This window comes from Onychostoma macrolepis, chromosome 11 (genome assembly GCF_012432095.1).
Source record: "Onychostoma macrolepis isolate SWU-2019 chromosome 11, ASM1243209v1, whole genome shotgun sequence".
NCBI classification, from domain to species: Eukaryota; Metazoa; Chordata; class Actinopteri; order Cypriniformes; family Cyprinidae; genus Onychostoma; species Onychostoma macrolepis.
Window position 1 is genome coordinate 2491120 of NC_081165.1, and position 16336 is coordinate 2507455.

General features: G+C 35.4%; 1 protein-coding gene across 1 annotated transcript; it reads right to left on the reverse strand.

Moving 5' to 3' along the window:
• Positions 1–1934: 1934 nt before the first annotated feature.
• On the reverse strand, positions 1935–14216 carry cdh27 (cadherin 27). Its single transcript, XM_058791959.1, has 16 exons — positions 13150–14216; positions 11368–11517; positions 11072–11216; positions 9163–9326; positions 8713–8841; positions 8224–8406; positions 5385–5680; positions 4994–5136; positions 4533–4760; positions 4168–4389; positions 3646–3767; positions 3437–3532; positions 3221–3310; positions 3067–3108; positions 2895–2981; positions 1935–2803 (listed from the first exon to the last, which is right to left on the reverse strand). Exons 1-16 carry the CDS (start codon positions 13261–13263, stop codon positions 2570–2572), a joined length of 2445 nt encoding a protein of 814 aa, XP_058647942.1. The 5' UTR covers positions 13264–14216; the 3' UTR covers positions 1935–2569.
• Between the last annotated feature and the right edge of the window lie 2120 nt (positions 14217–16336).

Sequence of the window (16336 nt, forward strand, 5' to 3'; positions counted from 1 at the left end):
TCCCTACAGTCTAGAGTGACTGGACTGATCACTCTCCCATATGAAAATTATCAAACTCACAGAACTCTACTAAATTATATCTCCCTGATCAGGGCCTTTGTTAAATTGATTAGTATTTGTAAAGTCCATCCCACATTCTTTGCATGGAGATGTGGTAGCTACAGTGGGGCAAAAAAGTATTTAGTCAGCCACCAATTGTGCAAGTTCTCCCAATTAAAAAGATGAGAGGCCTGTAATTTTCATCATAGGTATACCTCAACTATGAGAGACAAAATGAGAGAAAAAAATCCAGAAAATCACATTGTAGGATTTTTAAAGAATTAATTGGTAAATTCCTCGGTAAAATAAGTATTTGGTCACCTACAAACAAGCAAGATTTCTGGCTCTCACAGACCTGTAACTTCTTCTTTAAGAGGCTCCTCTGTCCTCCACTCGTTACCTGTATTAATGGCATCTGTTTGAACTTGTTATCAGTATAAAAGACACCTGTCCACAACCTCAAACAGTCCAACTCCAAACTCCACCATGACCAAGACCAAAGAGCTGTCAAAGGACACCAGAAACAAAATTGTAGACCTGCACCAGGCTGGAAAGACTGAATCTGCAATAGGTAAGCAGCTTGGTGTGAAGAAATCAACTGTGGGAGCAATTATTAGAAAATGGAAGATATACAAGACCACTGATAATCTCCCTCGATCTGGGGCTCCACGCATGATCTCACCCTGTGGGGTCAAAATGATTATATGAAGGAGTGGCTTCGTAAGAAGCATTTCAAGGTCCTGGAGTGGCCTAGCCAGTCTCCAGATCTCAACCCCATCGAAAATCTTGAAAGTCCATGTTGCCCAGCGACAGCCCCAAAACATTACTGCTCTAGAGGAGATCTGCATGGAGGAATGGGCCAAAATACCAGCAACAGTGTGTGGAGACTTACAGAAAACGTTTGACCTCTGTCATTGCCAACAAAGGGTATATAACAAAGTATTGAGATGAAATTTTGTTATTGACCAAATACTTATTTTCCACCATAATTTGCAAATAAATTCTTTAAAAATCCTACAATGTGATTTTCTGGATTTTTTTTTTTTCTCATTTTGTCTCTCATAGTTGAGGTATACCTATGATGAAAATTACAGGCCTCTCTCATCTTTTTAAGTGGGAGAACTTGCACAATTGGTGGACGAACAGGCCCACATATACTGTCTTTATGGAATTTCTGTCTGCACCTATAATCTGTTCTCATCAGGCAACATTACATATTGTCTGTCCATGCTGACCTTGAAACCTATTTATAACAGTCTACTTACTAATGGAACAGCCATTAATTACAAAATTACAAAACATCTTTACCTATTCCTATTCCTAAATCGTGGCCTAATGGTAATCCAAAGGTTGCGAGTTCGAGTCTCGGGCCGGCAGGAATTGTAGGTGGGGGGAGTGAGTGTCCAGCGCTCTCTCCACCCTCAATACCACGACTGAGGTGCCCTTGAGCAAGGCACCGAACCCCCAACTGCTCCCCGGGCGCCGCAGCATAAATGGCTGCCCACTGCTCCGGGTGTGTGTTCACAGTGTGTGTGTGTTCACTGCTGTGTGTGTGCACGTTGGATGGGTTAAATGCAGAGCACAAATTCCGAGTATGGGTCACCATACTTGGCCGTATGTCACTTTACTTTCACTTTCACTTTCACACTATTCCTGCATCATGTCATTACTAACATACTTGTCACTTAACGTGTAAAATACCACAGTAAATACAGAATGCCTCCTTCAGTGTTTAACTGGGAGATGACAAAATGTGTTAAATCTAAAAATGAAAATTCTGTCATTGTTGACATTCATTTGGCAAAATGTAGAGGCTGCTGTTTTATTTTAGACAAGTGGGACAGTAAGCTACAGATATTTAATATTACTCCACATCCAGTGTAGTCATGAAAAATTATCTTTATTTTCACAAATTAAAAGAGTGCATGACAGCTGGAATGGCACGACAGTTGTGAGGTTATAGAGATCTCAGAAGAAAACATTCACTAAACAAACATTTTAATTACGAAAATTAAGAAAAAGTAAGAAACCGGCACTTTCCACTTCAAGCATTGGGTCAAACGCAAAAATACATTGGTACAGGCCAATCATACATTTTTTAACTATTTCCTTCACGGTTTTGTAGATTCTTATTTTTTCCACATTTTAACTGTGTAAGGGTAAGAAGGCATTTAAATGTCTTGAAATACAGATCATTGTAGTTTCTCAAATTGAGATAGTAATAACTTGTTTTTGCAGGTGCAATGGCAAGATTGACAAGTGGCAAACTGATAAATGTGGGTTGTAAAAATATGAGCTCAACGTTCTCTGACCTAATGTTTGACTGAATGTGTGAATGTTGGCATGTTTGAATAATTGCCATTTTTCTCAGAAATTCCGAAAGAAACAATGCTATCATACCAACCTATTTAAGACATAACATCCATTGTGAACAAAAAGATACTAAGATATATTCTTTCTTTCTTTTTGGTAGCAAAGTGACCAGTCCTGAATAAGAAGGTGAAACATCTTCTTCCTCATCATCACTAGACTATCTGATCCCATTCTTCATCACTTCTGGTTTTGACAGTGTCCCTGGGTTACAGATAGAAGCCAGATGCTTAAATGCTGGTCCAAGGTCTGAGAGCATCTCACGATCAAACTCATTCATAGGCAGGTCTATGGGGTCCAGGTCTACAAATTTATCAGAGTTGTCCTCAAGGGCGTAAAGCTGAGGTTCATAATCAAGCAATTCATTTTCTAGGCACTGTATTGAATGGAGCCTCTGAAAGTTGAGAAAGAAATATGTTTAGTCAATAAATGAATGTTGAATTAATCTGTTGCGTGTTTGGGTGGAAACCTGAAGGCAAATGTACCTGAGAGAGCAAGCTTTGTAATGTCGAGCGGCTGATGAAATAGGTACCCTGTCTTCTTTGTGAGCTCCTCCTACTAAATGTTGAACCCTAAGGGTGTAAGAAAAACCCTGTATATTACTGATTTTAAGATTTAATGAGTTCCACTGAACAGTAACAAGTTCAGAAGTTTCACCTGGTAGCGGTTGTCACTCTGATACTGTTTCCACATCCATGTCTGTTTTTTAAGAACAGAAGACAGTACAATAAATACTGAACTTCCATTTTTACGTTCAAACGAAATTTTATTGGGACAATTTCATACATGCACCGTTGAACTGCTGTATTACCTCACTGGAATGACACTGTGATCTGTCTCTAGACCAGCACTCATCCATTTGAACTGGGAGACTGTGAGTGGCTATATTTTTGCTAGATACCTGTAATCAACAAATAAAATGAATGCAATACAATGCTTTTCAGTGTAAAGAATGACAGTTGCTCTAGAAGTATTTCTTCGTGTTTCCAAGATCTAATTTTGAAACAAATAGAGATGTTTAGCATACCCTCTGAATGTCTGCTGTCTGTTGAACCCCATTATCGATAAGAGTTGCTTCCTTTGAGTTACTAACAGATGTCTTCTTTAATAGAAAAGTCGGGACCTTTATGAATGTATATAAAATAGAGTAGAACATTCATTTGTTATATTTGTATTAAATGTCACTCTGAAAGTGCCATTTAGCTTTTCATAAGAAATCTTAATTTAATGCATTACCACACAATCAGTGCCAGGGTTCTCGATGTTAGAAGGCAGAAGGGCATCTTCTAAGACATTGTCTACTTGCACCAGAGACTTCACAGGCCCACAAGAGCAAGTAAGAGCCAGCAACAGACATGCTAAAAGGAAAAACAGTTTTCAAAAATTCATGGGGAGTGCTTATTTTAGTATTATTTTTTGTGTTTTTAACAAGATGAGAAACAACAGAGACTTGGAAGTGTTTAATGTTCAGTTATGTTGATGGAAATTTAGAACTATTTCAATCAGTCTTGCTAACAGTTGGCCATAATTCAAACATTTAACAAAAAATATTTAAAGTTGTCATGAAATCACACAAAATCACTTTGCAACTACTTCATTTGGTCACATCAAAATAACTTAATTTGTGAAATTTGAGAAACAATTTAAAAAAATTGATGTTTCTTAGCTATCCTCCTGCCCCAATAATAGTAGGACACAGGATAGGAAATGCGTTTCTCAAATCATTTTATAGGGAATTTAACAGAATCCTGTGCTCACCCAAAACCATCAGCGGGGCAAAGATGGTAATCCCTATCACGCTACTTCCCGCTTTATGCTGTGTGTTTCGCTGCATCAGACAGTTCGGTGAAACCGCACAATCACACGCAGCAACAGAGAGGTTCTGGAGGACAAACCTGCCCTGTTTATCAGCGATTTTCACAACCAGCGTGTACAGACTGGCATGAACGCTTTTATCCTTCACCAAATGCACTGTGTTTCCTAAAAGACAAAGCAAAAAAGATGATGACCATGTGTTTTACATCAGAGCTTAGTAAAATCTAACCTAATGCTGAGAACACTGTATAAGGTTCTATATTATGCACTATATAAAACACAATGTTGTTGTTTATACTATTATTTACCGTGACTGGGGTCAAAGCTCCATTTTTCCTTATGATCTCCCATAATTTCAAAACTAAACGGATCGCTGTACGGATCTCCATCAAGGTCATAGGCTGTGATCTCTGTACTTGACTTTTCATCAGACTGACAGACAGAAACCAGGTTCTCCTTTAAAATAGGGACATTGTCGTTTTTGTCTTCAATGTGGATCTGAATGGTAGCAGTGCTTGTCATTGGAGGATGGTCATCTGGTGTGAAAAATCAGAGAACAATTGAAAATAATACTTCTATAGAGATGATAACAGTTTTAGTAAACTATGTAGGTTTTGTCTCTTTCTACAGCCCAAGACGCTGAAATAGGCTCCAGCATCTCTGAGACCCTACATAAGACAAGTGGTTTCGAACTTGGATGGATGGATGGATAGATGTAGTCGTTATCAGTTATTTGCAAGCTAAATGCAAAACAATTATATTGTATTACCCATCTCTGTCACAAGGACAGTGACTGTATAAGTCCCATTGGTCACATGACTTGACTCTCTGTCCAAAGACTCTTTTACAAAGATTTCCCCAGTTGTTTTGTTTACTCTGAACCAGCCTGCAGGATCTTGTTCAATAGAATACCTGGTGCGAGAGAAAATAAATTGTTTATTATTAACAAACATACTGTCTGGATTCCCCATATGGAGTGGCAACAAAAGTATTTGGACACGTTTAGATATGTCACTATATTAAATAAAAATATCAAGCATATCATGGTCAGGCCCCATGGTTTGGTATTTTATAAAACACATTACAGGACACATTTTAACTATGGCTTTATTGTCCAGATATATTTTGGAGCCAAGTGATTCTGATGATTGAACACATACTCCAGTTTGTGGGGACGTCCCTTGTCAGGATCGACTGCTGTCACTTTGTCTACAAAAGCTCCAACAGCACCGTTTTCTTCCAAAATTACTTTTCTTACTGGATCTGGGAAGAATGGAGGGTCATTGGTGTCTTCTACAGTAATGGTAATATTTCTAGAGGACGGTTTTGGTGGATTTCTGATGATTGTCCAGAGTCCATCTGCAGGTTTCTCTTTTATCTCACAAGAGAAATAAGGCTCTTCGTTCTCTACAAAGATGGTGAGTTTTTGTTCTGTGTTTTCTTCATAGTCTAAAGGCTGGCAAAGAATTGCATGAAAACAATACACACAATATCAGTATAGCAGGTAAATTTATTGCATGACAGGCATTTTTACTGAACATATGTCATAATAGCAAGACTGTGAATTTAATGATTTCACTTAATTAGAATAGATTTTAATGAATAGCAAAGACATCTGAAATGTTCATCTAACTTGTGGAATTACTGAATAATAACACCATGAATTACAATAAGGATTAAAGGTGAATATAATAACACTAGTACCAACATGCTGCTTGGGTCCTCACCCTCACAAATCTTTCACTTCGTAATATATATATATATATATATATATATGGTTTACTCAAAAAATCTAAAGACATTAAAGGGGTCATGAACTGCCTCTGTTTTTTTAAATTATTATTTTGTACTGTTCTCTGAGGTCCAAAAAACATAATTTAGAAGTAATAAGCTATTTTCTGTCCTATTTTTAACCCCCCTCATCAGAACGCTCTGTTTGAATAGGTGTGGCGGATTGTAGACTCGAAAGTAAACATCCACTGCTATGATTGGCTAATAGTTGTGTATGTTTGAAGTGTAAATTCCTCATAGATGGACACTGCTGTGATTTAGGTCAAAAATGCATAAATAAATACTCAATACATATCAAATGATCTAAGAAGAAGAGACAAAGCAAAAGTGACCACGTAATGAAAACCCTTACTCACACTTGTGTAGTGCAACATTACTGTCAGATCAACATAGTCGGCACAGCATCGTCTTTTAGTTTCAATCTTTTTGAAAATCCAATGTCGAATTGTAATCGAATTGTGCCTTGTTTGTAAACTAATCCATGGTCAGGTGCGGACAGACCATCGGGAGCACCGTGGGATGATGATTCGCGTTGGCCTGCCGGCTGATTTGGCTCGCTGCCTTATGTTTTTTTTTTTTGTACCCAATGTACTAAAGTGATTTTTTTACGATTTTGTCATTCGCTATAATGTCATTTATAATGAACTAATTTTGGCATTTAGGCAATTTGTTTTAATATATTTGTATGAATTATAGGTTTGTTAAATTTTGGGCATTTAAGCCATTTTAAGAGAAATAACAACATTATGTGCAAAAAAAATTGCAATGAGGTGGTTGTTTTGCAACAAGATGGACACAGTTCTGTTTATAACAGTAGACCTGCAGGTAAAGAAGTGACACGTACACGAAAAAAGGGAGAGACAGAGATATTGGAGAGAATGAAGAAAAGAAAAAGGGAAGTGAAGGTGCTGTTCAAGAGAGAACATTTATTTTCCACGGCCCCAACCAAAGATTTAGACCATTGGTCTCAAACTCAATTCCTGGAGGGCCACAGCTCTGCACAGTTTATCTCCAAACCCAATCAAACACACCTGATCCTGCTAATCAAGCTCTTCAGGATCACTAGAAACTTCCAAGCAGGTGTGATTTGGAGCTGGCTGGAGCTAAACTCTGCAGAGCTGTGGCCCTCCAGGAATTGCGTTTGAGACCACTGATATAGACCCTTTTATGTTATAGTCATACAAATAGGCTAATAGGGTTGTCTGTGTTTCAGAATTTGTTGTGGGTGTACGGGATGGCCTGGATGAGTTATTTCCCAGCTTAAATTTTTGTCCCAGTCAGCCCCTGTCCATGGTAAAATGAAGTGAAAAAAGGACCAAGTTCTTACTTACATGGTCTGGATCATTAAATATCCATTAAAAATAAAGTTCATTCACTCTTTCCTAACGTTGGGATCAGAAGGAAGATAACACAAACACTGTTTTTCCATAGCTTGCCACTGCACAGCGTCTTGTTGTCTTCAGAGCATTTTTATAGTTTGGTTTCTGCGTAGACCTGCACGTTCGCCTCTCTCGAAAACACTATATGCGCGAATCGATGGGAGGGGCTTAACAGGCAGTGATGTAGAAGCAGGCGTTGATCTAAAGCTGCGTAGACGGTGCTTACAATGACCTCTTTTGGTTTCTCAGTTCATGACCAGTAGCGTGTTTACCCACCGCGCAAAGCATGCAAATATGTGGGTCCCTGCGAGTCCGGGGGGATTTCCACGATTTCTCCCGAGGGGGACCCAGCCAATCAGATTAACGTGCTCATTACCGTTTACCTATATAACTAGGACGTATTCAATGAACACTGTGTCTGCATGCTCAGCGTGTCCTCTAGATCTGCTACAGGGATCTTCCCCTCAGCAATAGCAGCATGTTGCCTTTTAATTTTATGAGCTGAGCATTTAGCAGAAGCAAGTCTACTTTCTTTGCAGCAGATCTAGTCCGCCAAGACCAAACCTATACACATTCTATTTAACAATCTGAAAAGTGACTGAAATGTGTCTTTTTTGTGTAATCTGTGGTCAAGACAAAAACAAGGTGGAGAGTATAAGATGCAGTAAGATGCCCAACGGGGCAACTGTTGTGCATTTTACCACATCTTACCCTACTAATGACCTATAAATGAGTCAATATCCCTGAATAATTTATTTCTGCTTTGTAATGAGATTAGTGAACATAGCATGACATTTACAGAATAGATGCCTAGAGAGTGCAAACATACCTTAACCACTGTGAGGATTCCATCATTGGTGTCTGGATCAGTGTGGATGGCAAAGTGGCCACATTTATCCCCTTTTATGGAGTATCTGACCCTCCATGCAGCAGAGGGACGCGTGTCAGCATCAGCTGTATGTATTTTGAGAGGTGATGTACCATTTGTGTCTTCCATCACATTAGCTGAACCCTAGTGAAGTGGGAAAATGTAAAAACAGTTCACCCAAAAATGAAAATTCTGGTAACATTTGATAATATATTTGGAAGAATGTTGGTAAACAAACAGTTGCTGGTAGCCATTAACTTTAACTGCATGGAGAATATATATATATATATATATATATATATATATATTAATGGAAGTCAGTGACTTAGCAACTGTTTGGTTAAAAGCATTCTTCAAAAAAATCTGTTCTTCAACAGAAGAAAGAAAGTCATGCAGGTTTTCAACAACATGAGGGTGAGTAAACGAGTAAACTATCCCCTTAACATTTACCGTTTGCCCTGTGACAACTGGTAAATGGTTGTTGCCATCCTGAAGGTTGACATTTATGGTCGTTGTGCTTGACAGCTTTACAACTCCACGGTCCTTTGCTTCAACTGTTATAGAGTATTTATTAGCCACCTGAAAAGAAAACCAGTTAAACTTCATATGCATAATAAAAAATTCAAATTTTAAATAACCTGGCAAATGTCAAGATATTTTACAGGCATGTTTTCACATGTTACATGAACAGTGAAACTGGACTGTGATGCCTGTTGGTCTGTCAGGCACAAACATGATAGCTCATGTCTTTTTGCTGCAAAATCCCAATCCTAGCATGACACACTGGCTTTAAAGGCATGCATATGCTATAGGCTATTGTATGTTATGCACTGTGCAAGTCACAACAAAGTAACTATTTCTGTACTTGAAAATTATGCATTCCTTGGGCTTTTATTTTACCTCATAATCAAAGCATCCTTTGAAAGATATTGCACCACTTTCTTGGATGTAGAATTCCACATTCTTAGTTGTTGGAGTGACAGAAATGATTTTGTAATCAATGGTGGAATTCGGAGTTCCTGGTGCGTCCTTATCAATTGCTAAAACACCTACAATAAAAGCACCTGCAAACAGACAATATAAAGAACATGACTTCATTTCTTTAAGGAATATTTATTCTGAAAATTCAAATCTATTATTTGCTCATCGTCATGTTGTTCCACTTCCATATAACTTTTTTTTTTTCAAAATGAGAAAATCTAAATACTTTACTAGTCACTCTTTTCCATACGATTACAATATATAGGAACTAATTATGCTTCAAAAATGATGCAAAAGCAATTTCCTGTATCCTAAACAGTAGCACAAGCAACACTAAGGTCATGAATTTTAGTATTTTTATAAGCCATTAACTGCTGCTACTGAATCAATTAAATAGTCATTTGAAGTGGATCAAGCAATTAATTGAAAAGATCTGAAGCCTTAAAATCAGACACTGTTACTTATGTTGGGGATATCACGATTTTCAATAAATAACAAATTTAAGTTTTGTCACACGAAGATTGTATGGCATCAAAAAAACCTGAAATATAGCACACAAGTCATAAGGACCACCTTCATATTAGGTTTCATGGTGCTCTTTTTAAAAAAAAAAAAAAAAAATTATTGTAATTGTATGGGGAGCAACCAATTAGTTTAAAATATTGTGTTCCACATAAGAAAGTAAGTTGTATGGGTTTGAAATGACATAAATGTGAGTGAATAATACATGTTTTCCCTTTAAAATCTCAGTGAAGTATACATATCACATATTTTCGATTACAAATTCATATTTTGAGGGCTTATAAATAAAAGCCTATTGATAAAAGCTAAATTTCTTTTTATAGTGTTTCTTCAACAATAGGAGTATTTTTTCATGAAGGTTAATATAATAATTATAGATTCAGATTTTTTTTTTTTTTTTTTAATCATAGTAATTTTCAGATAACTTTACAGACCTAGACTCATAATCTTAACATATGTAAATCAGTAATAAGTTTCATTATTTATGCAATCTTGGTGATACAGAACAAATATATTTCAGTAATTGTTGTGTGAAATTTACATAAAATATTACAGTTGTCCCATATGAGACATACTGATTAAAAACAGAATTGAATGTAATTTCTGACAAAGCTGTAATTTTGTCAGATTATGCAAAAAAATAAAGCAAACAAAAAAAAATCTAATTGTATTTGCATGTATTTATGATGCTACAAAATTCAACTGTTTAGAAATTAATTTCCACCACTATCATTTCTATTTCAGAATCAGTGGTGATTTCAAATGTGGCAGAAATGACCAATTACGGCAGTGAAGCTGGTAGACACATTAAACTAGTCATAATGTTAAAAAAGCAACAACTCTGTTTTAAGGGAGTTTAAATTCTAAAAGTCGAGACCAGACATGTCCATAATTGAAGAAACAGCCATATCCACCTTATTTTTCAATGCGGAAGTAAGCTGTTTTCTGTGAATGTGCAAGACTTCCGGTTCATTAGCCGCTGTAGGGGAAATAATGAAAAGAATAACAAAGTGCAATAAGCGGTAAAACTGTTTGCATTACAAACCAGTGTGTTCATAATTAAGATAATACATTAAAATAAAATGGTAAGACACCAGTTTGCAATATCAAGCAGCAAAACGAGCTGTTTTGTGCAGCTAAAAATAGCTGGACGCCAATGACACCGGAAGCCAGAAACATTACATTTTCCCGCTCTTACGGGAAAAATAAGGTGGATAGGATTTACAAATTAATGTGCAGTAAATCAAATCTGAAATACACCTAATTACAGTTGATGAAAATTCAACAATTCTGCAATGATACTGACCTTGTTTTGCTGCTTCGTTTACAGTGATATCATAAACCCTCCTCTGGAATACCGGCGCGTTGTCGTTGATGTCCAGTATGTTGACCTCCATGCCTAGTTGTGTATCTATGGCCAAGTTGGACTTATTTCTTGCTTGGAAGGTCAGCTTTGAAAGGATTGATGAAATTAGTTCCAACCTGCCCTTAATATTACTTACTTACTTAATCCTCTTCGTCCCAAGAGAGACATAAGGTCACAAGTGAGACATAAAGGCCTTAATATTACCCATATCTACTAAAAAATCTGATTCCACCTACCATCAGAACACTGTACTGCTCATAGTCGATTTTCCGGTGGACTTTAATGATCCCTGTGTGTGGATCAATAGACAGGACACCCTTTGGGTCTTCATCCACACCTTTGCCTTTTAACTTGAACTCCACTAAATAGCTACGGTCCAGTTTAATCTAGAATTTGGCCAAAGAAATTTGGTCAGGATGGCATGTTTTACAGCATCGTGGCACCTTGTTTGCGATATTTGATAATTTGTCATTAAACTGATACTTTTTATGCAAGTAATTTAATGTCGTTTTTAATAAGATATTCCATGTATACTGTGAAATATTATTAATTACAATTTGAATTAAGTTTTCGGTAACACATTATAATAACTGCACACTATGAATCATTAGTTACGCATTAGTAAATAGTCAGTTCATCCTATATAAAGCATTGTCCCAACATTAGTAAGCAGTTTATAAATACAGCTATAAATGTTTTGCTCTTGAGCATATCTATAATGTTTAATAATTGTATTTTCATACTTTGCTAATGATCGATTTATCATTTATAAATTATTACGTTATTTACAAACCAGTTATTACAGAGGAGTTGTCAGTGGTTCATAAGATCATTTAGAAAGTGTAAGTAAATGATTAGTAAACTATTTAAATGTACATTTATTTAGACACATGAGTCTTATAGTTGCTCAGTGTGTTAATAAATGCTTTATTAACACATATTCCTGCAGTAATTCATGATTAGGTCAGGTAGTTATAAAACATTTAGTAGTTGCCAGCCATCTATTTTTGTGAGCTCATCTAAAGTGAGGACAATTTATACCTTTTATCGGCTGAGTTATCTTCCAAACAGAAAAGTTAAACAAACATAACAGAGTAATACAGAACACAGAAATATTTTTTCAAGATGCAAAAAATGAAACTGTACAGCTGTACACTTTATAAAAAATGAAAAATAAAAAATCAAGAATACACTTTCTTTTTTTTTTTCTGTATCCCTCTGTGTTGTGTTTGTTCCATTTATTCTGTTTGGAAGATAACTGAGACTTTAAATCTTCTTTGTAATAGATATGCTTATAAATCAAGAACAAGGTATTTATAGCTGTATTTATAAGCTGTTTGCTAATGCCTGTTAATGTTGGGGCAATGCTTTATAAAGGATGAACTGACTATTTACTAATGCTTACCTAATGATTCATAGCGTGCAGTTATTGCAAAGTGTTACCAAGTTTTCTATTTTAATATATTTAAAATGGCAGCTTATTCCGGTGTGGGTAAAGCTGATTTTTCAGCATTACTCCAGTCTTCAGTGTCACATGATCCTTCAGAAATCATTCTAATATGCCGTTTTGGTGTTCAAGAAATGTTTGAAAGTGGTTTAATATTTTTTTCTGGAATATATATATATATATATATATATATATATATGAATTTTTGCAAAAATTTAGAATTTGTTACTCTATTTTTTGATCATTTTAAGGCATACATATTACCTCAATAAAATATCAATTAATAAAAAGAAAGAAAGAAAAAGAAGGAAAGAAGCACAAAGTAAATTTATACAAAATAAATACATTTGTCTTTCTGTCATTCCAATTCAACATCTTCTGGTTTGTGGCTAATTTAATTCAAATTTACATACAAGCTTTTGAAGGGAGTTTTAATTGAGAATTTTTCTCAACCAAGCCAGCAACAAACCCAGATCTTTAACCAAAATGATATACCACTCCAATCAAATTGTTTTGCATTATTTCATTATTTAATACCCGCAATCCATTATTTGAGAGAAATGATATTTACCTGCCCCAGTACGTAAGGGAAAGGCCCCGGGTGTTCCTCTACAATGTCAAACGAGTCTATAATCCAGGATCGTTTATGGCGTCTGAGAGGCTCTGTGCTGCACAGACAGATCATTCCCTTTCAACAGAAACCGTGTGTTATTTACTGCATGGCTTTAAACATGTTACATGAATTAAGAGCAGAAAAAAACCTAAAGCTAAGAGAAATGTTTCAAATGCATCTCACCTAGATGATGTGAACATGATGCAACAGCTTTGCTTTACCACTAAAAATGCCATTCAGTCATTAACATTTAGATCATTTTTAGTCATTTCAGCCATGAAGGCAGAGTCAAAGGACATATTTTTTGCATATTTTTGAGACAGTTTGAGCTTGCAATGTATGTTTACCTGAGAGGATTCAAAGTTGTGAAACAGGTTTGGGAAAGGCTATATATTAGACTCTCCTTTGTTGCTGTTTTTCTCAACTGACCCCCAGAAAAGAGCTCGATAGGCACTCATGTTACAGAAATACACGTATAAAAGCACAGACTTTCATAAAATGTCTAATAGTAATAATTATAGTATTATTCAATCGCTAATAATTATATTATTAATTCTACTGCACAGAGTACTGATTATGTTTGAGGTCCCAATAATCACAATATCAGAACAAATACAAAGAAATAAACAATGAATCAATGGTTTTGACTAAATTTAGTTACATTTTAATTGTATTTTTGTTTTTTCCAAGTAATAAAAAATCAGTATTACTGAATTAGGTAGTGTAGAAATGATTTAGAATTAAGTTAAGGTAGAAATAATTACATTTTTACCATTAATTTCCTTTGTAAAACAATGTAAAAAGTAACTTACAGCAAACAAGCAACATAATAAAAATACATTTTTGATTACAAATTTCTCTGAATCTTGAATTAACCTATTGAATAACTGTGACAACAATACAAACTGTACTTACCACAAGCACCAAGTAGGTGAACATCATTGTAGCCATAATAATTTCAGTTCGTAATATGAGGAAGAAAGCTTTAACACTGGAATTTCATGAAGTCTCACGCTCAGACCTGCGTCTGCCTTGAACTGAGAGCACAATCACACTGGTGTAGTGCAGACGTACAGGTAACTACTCCCCAGGGCAGTGTTAGTTATGCAGTACCAGTTTGCAGTGTACATATGAAGACATTATAGAGAGAGAGAGATTATATGTTTCTATAGGAGGAGAGAGCAGATAAAAGGAGAATTATACCACAAAAAATAAATAAATAAATAAAAATAGTATGTTTAATCAGATGTTTTCCAGTACAAATCTCTACATATTCTTACAAGAAGTTAAAATTATTTAAGACTTAAATAAGATTTAAATAAGATTGTGTGAAATAACATTTTCAGAAAATATACCTTTAAAAAATAAGCTTATATTTCTATCCCACTATTGTTTTAAGCATAAACCTCATGCACATGTTGTTAGGTTAAGTAGGTTAAGAAGAAAATATTGCTGTAAAAACAAATACAAAAAACAAAGCTATTTTGTTTTTTTTACTGCATTTACCCATTATTAGCCATCAACATGGATTCAAATTACATCCAAACCTAAATTAAAGTTCCTAAACTGCAGAAGCAGTCACTCAAGCCCAACCAGGTGTCAGTCAATCACCAGTTCAAAGGTCACACATACCTGCGGTCATTACCAGCAATCCTGACCACGAGGTGACCACCCTTATTTCACTTCAATTACAGGTAGTTCCAGGGCCGCTTCTGGCCAAATGGGTGCCCAAAGCAGAATTGTATTGTTGTGCCCCCTCGCCCAAATATTATGGATGTTAAAATAAAAATAAAAAATAAAATAAAAAACACAATAGGGGTCAAAATAGAACTTTAATAAAATATAAAAGTAAATAAATAAATTGTTTTGTTATTTACAAATTATTTTAGCTCTAGACAGTTACCTATGGCTATTATTTTATTAATACAGTTGTCTGATTGATTTTATAGTCTCAAGCATTCAGAAATAACACAAAAGAAAATTGAGCGGTTCTACTATGATAAAACCGTGCTTAATTTTTGTAAGAGTTGTGATGTCCATATGGAGCCAAAAATGAACGATTAAGTGGATATTTGAATTAGCCTAAATGTTTGGTCAATATTAAGGGACTTGATCGTTCTGTAAGTGTATTACCAGGCCTTTGGCTCCCTTTACAGGCATTTGTAACGATATGTAATGTAAAAATCTAAATTGTTTTTTTTTGTATTACATTATGTATTTTAACAGTATTTTTCAATGAAACCATACAATTATTAAACCAATCATTATCGCTTCATTGTTTTTATAAAATGCATTTAAGTCATTTTAATTAGGTCTGTTTTTATAACCACAAAAAATATTATCTTAATACTTCTTTGTAAACTATTATTTGAAGTAACAAAACCATGGTTAATTTGTGGTTACCATCCATGGGTACAAGAAACATGATTTTTGGTTTTATTCGTAGTAAAACCTTGGCTAGTTTTCGTAAGGGAACATGGAAAGTCAGAATATTAAATGCGTTGTTGGTGGTTAAATTATTACAGACATTAAAACACGTTATTAACGTCAACAGCCAAAAAAGTTACATGATTATGAATGTAGGCTGCCTAAAAGTGATGCACGAGCTTCATCTTTTTTTTTTTTTTTTCTCGGCGCCAGATTGCTGATGTCTTTTCAGGGGCATAGCTGTCCATCAATTATGATCATTTGCGGCAGTACTGGGTAGTTCACACACACAAATTAAATTCAACAGCAAACAGAGACCATACCTGTCAAGCTCCAAAAAAGGAGCTTTTGCACCATATCCAAGTACTTTGAAGTCATGCAAACATACATGTTGTGTTTATTGATGTCAAGCCTGTTCAGTGCCCAATTTGTGAAACCATAAAATTGATGCAAATTACATTTCTGCTTATTTCTACTTATATTCTTTTGATATACCACAATTTATGGTTTTATAAGATGCATAAATTCTTGATTGGATCCTTTACAAGCGGCACTCCTAGCCCTCCATGCGTGTCACTGACTGACATGAAAATCCTCTTATCATCTCAAATGTGCCTAACCCTTTATATAATCAACTATAACATGCCAAAAAAAAACAGCTTTTGGCAGCTCAGTTGTGTTTTTAACCTTTTCTCTTTTGTTTGTCTTTGAATAACAT

What these genes read in the sequence shown, in the direction of transcription:
- cdh27 (XM_058791959.1), bottom strand. Translation starts at nt 13,263, where the DNA reads ATGATCTGTCTGTGCAGCACAGAGCCTCTCAGACGCCATAAACGATCC. An exon ending in AAGGATGCTTTGATTATGAG is followed by an intron (nt 8,842 to 9,162) that starts GTAAAATAAAAG and finishes TTTTCTTTTCAG; the next exon opens with GTGGCTAATAAATACTCTAT. An exon ending in TGTCCTTGTGACAGAGATGG is followed by an intron (nt 4,761 to 4,993) that starts GTAATACAATAT and finishes TTTTCACACCAG; the next exon opens with ATGACCATCCTCCAATGACA.